The sequence below is a fragment of the Salmo salar genome, chromosome 09, assembly GCF_965601325.2.
Source record: "Salmo salar chromosome 09, fSalSal1, whole genome shotgun sequence".
NCBI lineage: Eukaryota > Metazoa > Chordata > Actinopteri > Salmoniformes > Salmonidae > Salmo > Salmo salar.
Window position 1 is genome coordinate 141,576,115 of NC_138299.1, and position 15,432 is coordinate 141,591,546.

The window sequence follows — 15,432 nt, forward strand, 5'->3', positions numbered from 1 at the left end:
CATGGCATTTGTAATTCTTTGTGATAGCCACATTAGCAGCTAATTAGCGTTTCATTTTTGGTGGGGGAAATACAGGCATATATTTTGATAAGTCACCTTCTTCTAGAGAGATTTACAGTTATCAAAACTTCACGCCAGGGTAAGACTACATGAAACAGCCCTTATTTGAAGTGCTTCTAAAATCCCATATAGGAAAAATGAACGGCGTAAAAACGATTGGAATCATTTCCCTGTTTGACTGCTAGTTTTTATGGGTATTATGACTCATACTGTGGTACTCTATAGGACATCTGTTTTTACTCAACATGATTGGGTTCTACTTTAGGAAACATAGCCCTTTTGGCTAAAGGAAATTTAGAATATTTTTGCGCTTGCACACCTTAGGGAAAATGTGGCTGTTAATGAAATGTGAAACCCCAAATAGCCTACTGTATCTATTATCTATCTAGAAACACTAGAATGCCTAAGGGTATGCCTAACAGAATTTAACAATGTTACGTAGCCTAACTCAAGATTGCATTTAGGAAATCTAAGTATAAAAAGGCAACAAATTTAGTTTGGTTAATGGGAAATGTCCCCAATAATGCAGACTAATGGATTCCATGCTTTTAGTTCTTTACATCTACTGCAGCCTCAATATGGTGATGAAGGCCATTCATAGCAACTAACAAATGGTTGATGTAGACATAAACAGCAACAGGGGCACTGGGTGTTAACAAAGCTTTAAGAGGAAGAAAAGGCCATTGCTGCACAATATTGGGCGTGACGCTGTTCATCTGTGGGTTCTGGGCTACATTAATTGTTTTCACAGTATAATGACAGAGAGTGGGCCACAACACACACACACACACACACACACACACACACACACACACACACACACACACACACAAATGAAGAGGCAGGTATGAAAAACACTGAAGTGGAGAGAGAAAACAATACAATGACTTTTCAACTGTGGGCTTCCCTCTCCTTTTTTTCACAGAAGTGGTCCTCTTGTCAGAATAATTTTGGAACCTGGCCGCACCTCTCCTCTAACTGGACTTGTTCAGGTCTGTAAAAAGAAAACAGCTGAAGTCGAGATTAAAAGGTTGCCACAAACAGTTTGTGTACTAGATCAATTTGTATGCAGAATTTGTTTCAAGGATAAATAATTTGCTGACTGTGTCCTCAGAAAACATAGGCAGTAACAGTCCTAAAATATCCCTTCCTCCCCATCTGTCACCTTCTATTTGGCAGTAAATGACTGGAAGAGTTAGAATAGTTCCATAGAGAACCGTATGATTTTGGAATCCTGTTAATTTATTAGGTGATATTCAGAGAATGAGCCCCTTGTGTAGCTAATTATGTTATCAGAATCTGTATGGATGGGGATGCTTGTTACAGATGATAAAAAGTTACTCCAGCTGAGGGATGGGGCTGGAGAAATGTAACCACCACCAGAACTATGGACTGGTGGGCAATGTAATTGACATGATGGTTTGAAACATACTTTGAAGCTGTATATTGATGTTGTGCAAAAAAAAAAAAAGGATTCTGGCTCAATCTATTGAATGTTTGAGTCAAAATTACTGCTAATTGGCTCAAATGGGGTCCCTCGAAGACCCACAAATGTTATATTAGTATTTTCCATGAAGTAAGACAGACCATGCATGTAGTTCCAACTTTTCTTTTTAATTAACAAAGGCTGAATTTGTAGAGTTCCATAAAGAAAGATGCCCTTTAACACATATCAAGTAAAACATTAACATTTCTCATTGAAAAAGAGGTGTGTGGAAATTCAGTTGCATTTTCGTGGTCGGTTCGGGGGGGATTGACCATCACAAGAGTTGGTATGCATTCAGCTTCAGGTGCAAATGACAGGGAGGGTAAATACATTCACTCTACGGGATATAACATGTGCTTAGTACCAATGGTTTGTCTCTAAAACAGTCCATCGTTAGTACTCCATTCTTCATAAACTACTGCTAGAGAGGGTGTGTGGCCTAAAACCCCAGCGCTATAAATAGATGCATGTATTAGGTCAATTCAGACAGACTATTGTTTTTAATTTATTCCTCCCTCAACTCAGTGCACAGAAAAGGCTTTTTGTGGTGCAGTGCTCACCAGCAGGGGAGAGGACACAAGAAGAACAAAACCAAAATAAATCACAGAAACTTGGATATGTCTATAAAAAAAGAACAGTACATCATAAAAAAAACCTAGTGGCCACCAGTTGCAAGTTTATGCATTACACAGTATTCACACTTGTACAATAGGAAATCAAAGGAGTCTGCCCACTTTTCAAACAGGCTTATGAGGCAGCTATTCTTCTGTAATGGACTTTCTATGATCACTGGCCTTTTGCATACCTGACGTGTGCAGACTCACTAACACTATTGTATTGCGAGCACAGCAGATGTTTGGGGAGAGAACAGACTTGAATGGTTGCTAGGCACTGCCTTTCTTTACTTCCAATACACCGTAGATTTGATCTCTCCACATAGAATTTCCATATCCAGTATAGTATATGAACAGTCCTAGTACAAAGAGGAAGTTGTGTGAAGATGTTCTGAGCAGCTGCCGTGTGGTTGGCACCTTCCTCTGTGCCAGGGACCTCTAATGGAGGTAGGTTGACTGAACCCGTGGCAGGCGTGGTTAAAAGGACATATCAAATCTCTATGTACATAAAAATGTTTGTGCTCTTTGAGAGGCAGGGCATCCAATGGCGTTGTCTCGCTCACTGACCCCCTCACTCTCTCACTGTGCTCTCACACACACTTAGGAAAACAAAATAACAAAATCCCATGCACAACATACACATTTTTTACACTCTTGCAAACATCAATTTACAAGGAAATTAGCTACAGTTATTCATGTATGAACATAAAAAAGCTTGTTTCTGTATTATTTAGCGAAAATGAAACTTAAGGTAATTACTCAAGTAATTTGACTGTTTTGTCTTGATTCACCCTGGAGAGGGGGGTGCCCCCTTGGTTAACTGATCAGGAGCCCCTCCTCCCCAAATGCCTATGCTGGTCACCGCTAAAAGTTCCACAGGCAAAGAAAACGTCAATTTTAGTCTGATTCTCTGTCACCCACAGGCTTCTTCTTACCATAGTATTCTAAAAGCCCACCAGTGGTGTGGAGATGTGTAGAGACTGGATGTTTCATATGACCCCTCACCCCATTTCCATGGCAACACTTATTCAGAGAGCATGCGAGCAGGTTGCCCAGCAATGAGGGAGAGCTGTGGCAGGGCGAGTGGTGTTGCAGGCTGAGGAGGGTGTGAGAGACCCCCCCCCCCATCCCTTTAACCCACTTGAGCTACAGCTCGCAGCCTTCACACTTCTCTTACCTAAATTGTCATGGCAAAGTGTCCCCCCCACATTTCACAATAAAGTGCTTCAGCTAACAAATGAACAAAAAGATCTAATTACAAATCTACAGATTCCTTTGCTCTTCAGGATTCCTTCCATGTGTGTAACAACAGTGTGTGTGTGTATTCTTGTACTGTAAAGTGTGTGTTTGGGCGTTTAAGTGTGTGTGTATTTGTTTCAGTGTTGGCCAGACTGCCTGCCTTTAAGTTGACTAATCTCATATACTCCTTCCTTCCACTTCAATACTAAAGACGATGTCAGGCGGGGATCACATCATCCTTCTTCTTCTATCCCAAACCAATAAATAATCACAACAGCATTAATAACACAGAGTAAAAACCTTTACATTATTATAATAACAACTGTGAATTGCATTAAAACGTTTTCTTTTTCATCGGTGTATAAGTCTCTGGGTTGTCATTGTCCTCATGTCAATCTCTTTCTTCTGGTACAAAATAATTTTAAAAATCCTGCAAGTCAGAAACAAAAAGCTGGGTAGTTTGTTTGATCTGGTGGTGTGTGTCCTCGTCCCACTCTCTTCCAGGAGTCGGTTGACAGACAGCATGCGAGAAGATGCCTGCGTCTTGTTCATGTCCTGTGAATGTCTGTTGCAGGATCATTGGATCATCTTTGGTAGTGAATGTGTGCATCATCTCTTCTGCACTTCAGCGGTCAGTCTGCGATGCCAAAGAAGGTTTAATACTATATGTCGTGTTGCTGTTTGCTTAAACTCAGAAAAAGATAAAGAATCTGAAAGTTACTTGAACTGCTACGTGAGTGAACATTGGGGTTCTGTGCTTGTTCTCAAGTTTCTATGGTTAGGGTAGAGAGTGGTCCCTCTGGGCAGAGAAGGAAGGCAGGGAGGTCACAGCTGCCCCTGATGTGTGTGTGTGTGATCTGCTACTCGTACAGTGTGACAGTGCAGTAGCAGAGGGCAGAGATTCTCCGGTCCACACTGGCCTTGTCTGTTGAGGAGACACAAACACAATCAGAACACAGTCACTGGAGCGGATGTTCCATGTCACAATGCCTTGGCTGCCATGCCACACACTCTGTCAAAGCATCATAATGCACTCTAAACCTACTCTGATTGAAGCCTCATCTGAATGCAGCTCAGAGATAGAGTAAGTGGTTGAAGCAAGCCTGTGAGTGCCGGTTACCATTATGATAAGAGGTCAAAGGGATTGTTCTCAAGAGACTCTAGTTAACACACTTGACTGTCCATACTAATATCCATGTCCACTACACCAGAGTCTCTGATACACTACAATGTGATAAGCTAGTCTGGTCTCTGACAGAGCCTGTTGGGGGAGTCTAGCCTGGTTGTCAGATGGATTTGTGCCTTTGGCCATACATGACATATCAATGGCGTGGCAGAAACAGACTGGTATCCAATCTATAGTTGAGGACGGTGGGTGGATACTTACACTTGGCCACATTTTCAATGTCTGCAGGGTCCTGGAGGATCTTGGAGAGGCCATCTAGCAGCATGGCAGCCTTGTTGTAGCGGTAGGCTATGTCCTCCGTCTGCTGAAACATCTCATCCAGAGCTGCAGACTGCACTGTTTCCACAGCGTGGTTGTAGATGAGTTTCTCTGCGGTCACACTGTTGATCTCGTCTACAAAGCGCTGCTTGTCGGAGAAGAAGTGGTTCAGCTTGTCTGTGAGCCGACGACACAGGGAGATGCAGCTCTTGTAACGCTCGTTCAGACTCTTCACCACTGAGCAAGGGGAGGGAGGGGGAGAGAAAGCTAGTTATGCTCAAAATAAACTAAAATAATGATATCTAAGTATTATACATGCATCTGGATACTAATGATATTTTAAGTTAGTGTGCCGTTTTTAAAAAATGTATTTTTTTCCATAAATACTATAGTGTAATGGTACTGTTACCGGTCTGGGGACTACTGTCTTACCCTGCTTGACTGCACTGGAGGGGTTGAGCTTGGCTGATTTAATCTGGGCCTTGGCCAGGTGGAGGGAGGAGGCTAGGAGCTGGGCAGCCTTCATGTACAGCACCAGCTGCTCCACCTGCCTGTAGAGGGCAGTACAGCACACATTACTAACCTATACATCTTACTTCTTTTCATGGCTTTTCTTTCTAAAAAAATAAAATCATCCTTTTCTTTCACAACATTTATTTAAATTGTGATGAAACAACGTTTTTTGTGCATCACTGACGAAATGCAACAGGTTTGGGTCCGAACTAAAACCAAAATACATTCAGTTAAACTGACCCTCCCCGCATATTTGGTCTCTCCCTTACCCCCACTCCTTGCTGAGCTGGCTGATCTGGTCCACTACCACACTCTCCTGAGGGGGGTAGAGGGAGGCAGCCGATATACCCAAGTCTGCCCCTCCTGCTCGCACCGCTGCGATATCCAGGACACAGTCAGTGAAGGACAGCATCATCCGTAGGTGCATCAGAGTGTCTGTGTGCTCTCGCTGTAGTCACAAACACGTGATACAGGTCAGATATCACATAAAAACGTGTGCAAATAGAAATGACACACACACACACAGAAGGTCCCCTCTCTCACCTCCATGAGTGTCTCCTCAGGTAGCTCTGGGGCCTCGAAGGTGATGAATCCATCCAGGCTGGGGGGAGAGGTACCGTAAGGGACATAGCGTAGGCTGCTGGGACCTGCCTCTGCCCCCCCTTGGGGAGGGGTCCCAATTGCCATGCCTGGAGGAGAGCCCACATAAACTCGCCCACTGGTGGAGCACAGGGAGCCTGCCGAACTGTTGGAGCCCACTGAGATCGAGAGGGATATAACTTTATTGTTCATGTGAGTCATTTTGTAGACCTATCACTTTGGCATAATTTGATTGCTCTTTTCATTGGTTGAATTTGAATTCTAGAGAATTTCAGATTTTAAGATACAATTTTTATTTTATTTTCCAGAACAATGTTCAGTCCACTGAGACAGACTATTATTGATAGTACCCACTAAGATGGACAGCACAAGGAGAGGGAGAGAGATTGCCCACTAAATTGCAGTTATGTACCTCAGGGGACTGGCACTGGAACCACTACCCCTGAGTGAGCGCTTCACTCCAGGTAGGCAACATTGAGTGTCATAGTAATTAGCGTTAGCTAGGAGGGTGTAGCTTTGGGAAGTGGGGTTTAGCAAATGGTTAGCCTAGCAGGTTAGCCGCTGACGCAGTGAGCGGTCTCACCTGAGGTGGTGCGCGGCCGGGTGCCCAGGTGGCTGCAGGTAGGGGGGGTGCTGCTGTTGGGGGGCGAGCCCACGGTGAAGAGAACGGTCCGGGGACTCGCCGCCCCGCCCTGAAGCTGAGCCAGCCCAAACGGTCCTGCCGGGGCTAGGGAGGGAGGGGGCGGTCATTCACACTAAGCCAATCAAGCTCTCACAGGAAGTGCCTGTCAGAGCAGCCAATCCAAGCAGTTCATGCAGGGCGAGAAGCCATGAAGCAGAAAGACTGGTGAGTCTTTGTATTAGTCTTGTTCTTTGGGACAATGACAAGTGTCATCTACTAAACCATTGTTGTCCAGGTCAGTTTACTAGCTAGGTTATTTCTTACTAAACTCTCTAATTTCACAACCCATTTTCTGTCTCCAGCTGTTTTCTAATTAAAGGTACAAACATCTGTTCCATTAATTATACCGGTGAGGACAAACTAGAACAGTGTGTGTGTGTGTCAGTGTGTGTTTATTTACCTGTATCCATGGGCCGCTCTGTGTTGAGGCTGTCCGTGCTTCCCTGGTAGGGCTGTCCCCCTAGAGTGATTCTGATTGGCTGTTCAGACAGACGGCCAGTACTGACAGACCTGGGAAGAGAAATACATGCAGAACACATTGAGATGAGGAAGAGATACACTATATATACAAAAGTGTGTGGACACCGCTTCAAATTAGTGTATTCGGCTATTTCAGCCACACCCGTTGCTGAAAGGTTTATAAAATCGAGCACACGGCCATGCAATCTCCATAGCCAAACATTGGCCGTAGAATGGCCTTACTGAAGAGCTCAGTGACTTCGATGTGGCACCGTCATAGGATGCCACCTTTCCAACAAGTCAGTTTGTCAAATTTCTGCCCTGCTAGCGCTCCCCCGGTCAACTGTAAGTGCTGTTATTGTGAAGTGGAAATGTCTGGGAGCAACAAGGCTCAGCTGCGAAGTGGTAGGCCACACAAGCTCACAGAATGGGACCGCCGAGTGCTGAAGCTCGTAAAAATTGTCTATCCTTGGTTGCAAAACTCACTACAGAGTTCCAAACTGCCTCTGAAAGCAATGTCAGCATAATAACCGTTTGTCGGGATCTTCATGAAATGGGTTTCCATGGCCAAGCAGCTGCACACAAGCCTAAGACCACCATGCACAATGCCAAGAGTTGGCTGTAGTGGTGTAAAGCTTGCTGTCATTGGCCTCTGGAGCAGTGGAAACGCGTTCTCTGGAGTGATGAATCACGCTTCACCATCTGGCAGTCGGACGGACTAATAATGGTCTGGGGCTGTTTTTCATGGTTCGGGCTAGTCACCTTAGTTCCAGTGAAGGGAAATCTTAATGCTACAGCATACAATGACATTCTAGACAATTATGTGCTTCCAACTTTGTGGCAACAGTTTGGGGAAGGCCCTTTCCTGTTTCAGCATGACAATGGCCTCGTGTACAAAGCGAGGTCCATACAGAAATGGTTTGTCAAGATCGGTGTGGAAGAACTTGACTGGCCTGCACAGAGCCCTAACCTCAACCCCATCGAACACCTTTGGGATGAATTGGAATGCCGACTGCGAGCCAGGCCTAATTGCCCAATATCAGTGCCCGACCTCACTAATGCTTGTGGCTGAATGGAAGCAAGTCCCCACAGCAATATTCCAACTAGAGGTCGACCGATAAATTGGTCGATTAACCGATGTCAAGTTTTTCATAACAATCGGTAATCAGCATTTTTGGACGCCGATTAAACTGTGTGGCAGGCTGACCACCTGTTACGCGAGTGCAGCAAGGAGCCAAGGTAAGTTGCTAGCTAGCGTTAAACTTATCTTATAAAAAACAATCAATCTTCACATAATCACTAGTTAACTACACATGGTTGATGATATTACTAGGTTAACTAGCTTGTCCTGCGTTGCATATAATCAATGCGGTGCCTGTTAATTTATCATCGAATCACAGCCTACTTCGCCAAATGGGGGATGATTTAACAAAAAAGCGCATTCGCGAAAAAAACACAATCGTTGCACGAATGTACCTAACCATAAACATCAATGCCTTTCTTAAAATCAATACACAGAAGTATATTTTTTTAAGCCTGCATATTTAGTTAAAAGAAATTCATGTTAGCAGGCAATATTAACTAGGGAAATTGTGTCACTTCGCTTGCGTTCATTGCACGCAGAGTCAGGGTTTATGTAACAGTTTGGGCCGCCTGGCTCGTTGCGAACTAATTTGCCAGAGTTTTACATAATTATGACATAACATTGAAGGTTGTGCAATGTAACAGAAATATTTAGACTAAGCGTTGCCACCCGTTCGATAAAACACGGAACGGTTCCGTATTTCACTGAAAGAATAAACGTTTTGTTTTCGAAATGATAGTTTCCGGATTTGACCATATTAATGACCAAAGGCTCGTATTTCTGTGTTTATTATATTATAATTAAATCTATGATTTGATATTTGATAGAGCAGTCTGACTGAGTGGTGGTAGGCGGCAGCATCGTAAGCATTCATTCAAACGTTACTGTGTTTGCCAGCAGCTCTTAGCAATGCTTGATTCACACGCTGTTTATGATTTCAAACCTATCAACTCCTGAGATTAGGCTGGCAATACTAAAGTGCCTATTAGAACATCCAATAGTCAAAGGTATATGAAATACAAATGGTATAGAGAGAAATAGTTGCCGCGTCATAATTCCTATAATAACTACAACCTAAAACTTCTTAACTGGAAATATTGAAAAACTGGGAATATTGAACCACCAGCTTCATATGTTCTCATGTTCTGAGCAAGAAACTTAAACGTTAGCTTTTTTACATGGTGCATGTTGCACTTTTACTTTCTTCTCCAACACTGTTTTTGCATTATTTAAACCAAATTGAGCATGTTTTATTATTTATTTGAGACTAAATAGATTTTATGTATGTATTATTGTATTATTATTGTATTAAGTATTTTATTTTCATTGTTCATTCAGTATTGTCATCATTACAACGCCAATACCGATTATTGGAGGACCAAAATAAGCCGATACCGATTAATCTGCCGATTTATAAATCGGCATCGGCTTATTTTGGTCCTCCAATAATCGGTATCAGCGTTGAAAAATCATAATCGGTCAACCTTTAATTCCAACATGTAGTGTAAAGCCTTCTCAGAAGAGGGTAGGCTGTTATAGCAGCAAAGGGGGCAGCAACTCCATATTAACGCCCATGATTTTGGAATGAGATATTCAACAAGCAGGTGTCCACATACATTTGGTCATGTAGTGTATATTACCCACACAGAAAGAGAAAGACCATAGTGCTCACATTACCTGCCAAAGTTGGTCCTACTGGCCTCAGGGGCAGACTGGCGCCCACTGGGATAGGGGGTGCAGTGGTGGGCACAGATGTCCCGTGCGTCCGCCAGGGTCTTAGTGGGTGTGGGACTGTCTGCCAGGGCCATCAGGTTACAGGACGCCTGCGTCTTAGGGATCTTGAATGGAGCCGAGATGGGCTGAACAGGGACAGAGGTCAACAGTTATTGGGAATACTCACTCCAAGGTTGTGGCAAGTAGGACCGTAGCAAAACAGATTTGGGCTTATGATTAAAATATGCCAAAATGGTTATCAACTTAACCGACCTTGGTGGGGGAGCCAATGATGGTGGGCAGCGGTGACTTTGTCAGCCAATCAGAGGAGCGGGGAGAGGTGCCCAGGTGTTTGGTGGGGGAGGTGCCTAGATTGCCAGGGCGACCCAGATGAGGGGAGTGGCTGGGGGGGTAGTTGGAGGTGGAGGGCTGGATGGGGTCTGACAGCTGCTTGTGGAGTTTCTGTCTGGTTTGGTAGACCTCGGTAAGGGTGGGGGCACTCTGAAGGCGAGCCCCCAGTAACTGGGACGACGGCACTGGAGAACCTAAAGGAGACACACAGTCATTCATACAAGTCATTTATCACTTAATGTAAAAATTTAAGTTTCATCAGTTACATTAGTGTTAGTATAGTGTCAGTGGAGTTGGCCCATACTGATCTAGAGAAGATGTACAATTCACCACTAGATGGCTCTACAGTTTTGAAATTTGTATTTTTCCACTGTAAACCAAGTCAAAAATAGCAGCAGTGAAGGGCCAACTAGGTTAATGTTTTTATGAGCCTCTTGATCATTCAGAGTATTGCTGCTGAGAAGTTCAAAAAGACCCCGGAAACTGGTTTCTTCTTTAGCAGGTCATCAAGTCTATTGGTTTCTTCTTTAGCAGGTCATCAGGTCTGGGTTGTTTCTTCTTTAGCAGGTCATCAGGTCTGGGTTGGTTTCTTCTTTAGCAGGTCATCAGGTCTGGGTTGGTTTCTTCTTTAGCAGGTCATCAGGTCTGGGTTGTTTCTTCTTTAGCAGGTCATCAGGTCTGGGTTGTTTCTTCTTTAGCAGGTCATCAGGTCTGGGTTGGTTTCTTCTTTAGCAGGTCATCAGGTCTGGGTTGTTTCTTCTTTAGCAGGTCATCAGGTCTGGGTTGTTTCTTCTTTAGCAGGTCATCAGGTCTGGGTTGGTTTCTTCTTTAGCAGGTCATCAGGTCTGGGTTGGTTTCTTCTTTAGCAGGTCATCAAGTCTATTGGTTTCTTCTTTAGCAGGTCATCAGGTCTGGGTTGTTTCTTCTTTAGCAGGTCATCAGGTCTGGGTTGGTTTCTTCTTTAGCAGGTCATCAGGTCTGGGTGGTTTCTTCTTTAGCAGGTCATCAGGTCTGGGTTGTTTCTTCTTTAGCAGGTCATCAGGTCTGGGTTGTTTCTTCTTTAGCAGGTCATCAGGTCTGGGTTGTTTCTTCTTTAGCAGGTCATCAGGTCTGGGTTGGTTTCTTCTTTAGCAGGTCATCAGGTCTGGGTTGGTTTCTTCTTTAGCAGGTCATCAGGTCTGGGTTGTTTCTTCTTTAGCAGGTCATCAGGTCTGGGTTGTTTCTTCTTTAGCAGGTCATCAGGTCTGGGTTGGTTTCTTCTTTAGCAGGTCATCAGGTCTGGGTTGTTTCTTCTTTAGCAGGTCATCAGGTCTGGGTTGTTTCTTCTTTAGCAGGTCATCAGGTCTGGGTTGTTTCTTCTTTAGCAGGTCATCAGGTCTGGGTTGTTTCTTCTTTAGCAGGTCATCAGGTCTGGGTTGGTTTCTTCTTTAGCAGGTCATCAGGTCTGGGTTGGTTTCTTCTTTAGCAGGTCATCAGGTCTGGGTTGTTTCTTCTTTAGCAGGTCATCAGGTCTGGGTTGTTTCTTCTTTAGCAGGTCATCAGGTCTGGGTTGGTTTCTTCTTTAGCAGGTCATCAGGTCTGGGTTGTTTCTTCTTTAGCAGGTCATCAGGTCTGGGTTGTTTCTTCTTTAGCAGGTCATCAGGTCTGGGTTGTTTCTTCTTTAGCAGGTCATCAGGTCTGGGTTGGTTTCTTCTTTAGCAGGTCATCAGGTCTGGGTTGTTTCTTCTTTAGCAGGTCATCAGGTCTGGGTTGGTTTCTTCTTTAGCAGGTCATCAGGTCTGGGTTGGTTTCTTCTTTAGCAGGTCATCAGGTCTGGGTTGTTTCTTCTTTAGCAGGTCATCAGGTCTGGGTTGTTTCTTCTTTAGCAGGTCATCAGGTCTGGGTTGGTTTCTTCTTTAGCAGGTCATCAGGTCTGGGTTGTTTCTTCTTTAGCAGGTCATCAGGTCTGGGTTGGTTTCTTCTTGTAGCAGGTCATCAGGTCTGGGTTGTTTCTTCTTTAGCAGGTCATCAGGTCTGGGTTGGTTTCTTCTTTAGCAGGTCATCAGGTCTGGGTTGTTTCTTCTTTAGCAGGTCATCAGGTCTGGGTTGTTTCTTCTTTAGCAGGTCATCAGGTCTGGGTTGTTTCTTCTTTAGCAGGTCATCAGGTCTGGGTTGTTTCTTCTTTAGCAGGTCATCAGGTCTGGGTTGGTTTCTTCTTTAGCAGGTCATCAGGTCTGGGTTGTTTCTTCTTTAGCAGGTCATCAGGTCTGGGTTGTTTCTTCTTTAGCAGGTCATCAGGTCTGGGGTTGGTTTCTTCTTTAGCAGGTCATCAGGTCTGGGTTGTTTCTTCTTTAGCAGGTCATCAGGTCTGGGTTGTTTCTTCTTTAGCAGGTCATCAGGTCTGGGTTGGTTTCTTCTTTAGCAGGTCATCAGGTCTGGGTTGTTTCTTCTTTAGCAGGTCATCAGGTCTGGGTTGTTTCTTCTTTAGCAGGTCATCAGGTCTGGGTTGTTTCTTCTTTAGCAGGTCATCAGGTCTGTGTTGTTTCTTCTTTAGCAGGTCATCAGGTCTGGGTTGGTTTCTTCTTTAGCAGGTCATCAGGTCTGGGTTGTTTCTTCTTTAGCAGGTCATCAGGTCTGGGTTGGTTTCTTCTTTAGCAGGTCATCAGGTCTGGGTTGGTTTCTTCTTTAGCAGGTCATCAGGTCTGGGTTGGTTTCTTCTTTAGCAGGTCATCAGGTCTGGGTTGTTTCTTCTTTAGCAGGTCATCAGGTCTGGGTTGTTTCTTCTTTAGCAGGTCATCAGGTCTGGGTTGGTTTCTTCTTTATCAGGTCTGGGTTGGTTTCTTCTTTAGCAGGTCATCAGGTCTGGGTTGTTTCTTCTTTAGCAGGTCATCAGGTCTGGGTTGGTTTCTTCTTTAGCAGGTCATCAGGTCTGGGTTGTTTCTTCTTTAGCAGGTCATCAGGTCTGGGTTGGTTTCTTCTTTAGCAGGTCATCAGGTCTGGGTTGTTTCTTCTTTAGCAGGTCATCAGGTCTGGGTTGTTAATCTCCAGGTTTTCCAAAGGAGACAAAGTACTAACTGTATCGGCACTGTTTTGCTCAAGGCAAGTCCTTCCTATGACACTGTGGTTGCCATGGATACTGGCACTGTGACACACTTCTGACATCTGCATGGACGGGTGGTTGAAAGGCTCCAACTCCCATACACACAACCTCCCTCCCAGAGTGTTAATGGAATACTTGTTATTTCAAATAAAACCTGACTCATGGCTTTGTCAATCATAAACATCCACCTCAGGGGAGGGGAGAGAGGGAAGAACATGTAAACACTTCTGTAGCTGCCTTTAGTCTGTAGCTCTTTAAAAGTCATCCTAGGCTGGGTTTCCCAAGAGCACTAAGATCATACGTTGTCCATTTAGCTTCAATGGAATGAAGATCTTAGTGCTATGATGTTTTTGGGAAACCCAGCCTTATTCTATTGGTCTGTCTGTCTACTGAACTCACCTCCTGAGGAGCTGCGGCTGCGGGACTCATGGCCCTTAGTGTGTCCACAGCAACAGTGACCCAGCTGCTCTGGGATTGTGCCCACTTGAAGAGAACCACACACAGACATATTAATGCAGTGTTGCATTAGATGTCAACAGAAGGTTTCAATGTAAAATGATTATGATGCCAGGCATGTTGAATGATATGAGATGGGGACATGTTGGGGCATGTTCTTACCCAGAGGTGAGGGGGAGTATGGGCGGGAGCTGCCTACGGAGAGACGTCTGCCTGTCATCTGAGGGCTGCAGTCTGCAGAGCTGGCGGACCCAGAGCCAACCTTAGGGAAACCCATGGGACTGGTGTTGGACCGCCTCACTGTACCAGACCTGCATAGACCACAAGCACACACAATGGAGGTTTAGATATCACAAATATACAATACATGCATACAAAAATGTTATACACATTCATTGTTAGTCCACCAGAACCAACACCACCTACAGTTCATGAACCCCCTTTTTAGTTACAGCGATGCTCTAGTTTCCAACCACTATCCTTCATGTTATCATCAAATAACACTTGAATAACCTTTCTAAAACATCTGAAAACATGAACTTTTGGCAATGAGCTTAGCTAGATTCTATTCCCTCAGCTCAGTGTCTAACAGTTTCCTTTTTTCACTTGGCTCTAATTTCAACTTCCGGAGTTATTCAGCGACCGTCAGTTTGCTGCCAAGACCACCCTGTCACGCTGCAAGCACTTCCAACATGGCTGTTAGCCTACCCTCGTGAAAAAACAAGCATGTCGGAACATTGGTTTAGCAACTGTTGTGCTGACAGCGAGTACTCTTCCACTCTCTCTCTTTTTGCCTCACTTCCTCTCTTGAGCTTTCTGGAGTTTAAAAAAAAATATGTATGACAGAGAAAGAGTAGGCAGCAGGCGGGCACATATGGAAGCCAGTCTTCCCCTGAGATGTCTGCACAGTGTCTGTCTGCTAGCCTGCTGTGCTAGCTCTCTGCATTCATCTCTTCTTGAACATAAAGAACCGGCGCTAAACGCTAACTCGTTAACTAGTCAGACACGGTCAACGACAGGGTAGTCGGTCTATGACAGAGAGCTTAATCCTCCTTGGAGGACACAGAGTAAGACCCAGGGCCAAAGGAAAAGGGTCAGCAGTCGGGGGAGGCTGGCTACTCAGTACCCACTGTCCAGGCTTTGGGGCCCTGTGGTGAGGGTAGGTAGGGGGCGGAGGGTTCACTGTGGAGCTAGGCTACTCCAGTACCGCATTCCCATTGTGGATTTACCCCAGTGTTTTACCCAAAAGACTCAGACTTTTCTGTTTCCTTCTATGCGGGCCAGCACCCATGTCTCATTGGGCTCCGGTGGACTTGCTCTAACTTGTAGCCAAGGCAAGGCCCTGGGTACTTCTCAGCTTGAATTTACATAACAATGGCTAACTTTGAACATTAACACCTTCTTGCAAAGCAACAGACTTGATGCAGATGTTGTTGATTCTGCTTGCCACAAGTCTTTAGTGTCACAGTCCTGATGGAAACACAATAATAGCAGAGCCTACATTAACAAAAAACGCTGGCTGCTTGGAAAAGCACCACAGGAACACTATACTAATCCCTGTGGCAATGTTCTTATCTCATCTCACAACAGTCAATAGAAGCACAACAATAAAACGAATTTGCCTCTAAAGGAGATTCAAAACCTCCTCCTAT

General features: G+C 44.5%; 1 protein-coding gene across 2 annotated transcripts in view; it reads right to left on the bottom strand.

The window, feature by feature from the left end:
• Positions 1-1,655: 1,655 nt before the first annotated feature.
• Positions 1,656-15,432, bottom strand: part of LOC106612954 (serine/threonine-protein kinase ULK2) — a 75,518-nt gene continuing 61,741 nt past the window's right edge. The window contains exons 16-26 of one of the 2 annotated variants that reach the window (XM_014214668.3): positions 13,943-14,091; positions 13,724-13,807; positions 10,168-10,439; positions 9,859-10,040; positions 7,039-7,148; positions 6,540-6,683; positions 5,900-6,114; positions 5,626-5,804; positions 5,276-5,394; positions 4,787-5,080; positions 1,656-4,324 (exon numbers count right to left, since the gene is read on the bottom strand). In XM_014214668.3, the coding sequence (XP_014070143.3) occupies positions 4,260-4,324; positions 4,787-5,080; positions 5,276-5,394; positions 5,626-5,804; positions 5,900-6,114; positions 6,540-6,683; positions 7,039-7,148; positions 9,859-10,040; positions 10,168-10,439; positions 13,724-13,807; positions 13,943-14,091 (1,813 nt within the window). In that variant the 3' untranslated portion in view covers positions 1,656-4,259. The remainder of the gene's footprint in view (positions 4,325-4,786; positions 5,081-5,275; positions 5,395-5,625; positions 5,805-5,899; positions 6,115-6,539; positions 6,684-7,038; positions 7,149-9,858; positions 10,041-10,167; positions 10,440-13,723; positions 13,808-13,942; positions 14,092-15,432) is intronic. The other variant, XM_014214669.3, reaches the window with a different exon arrangement.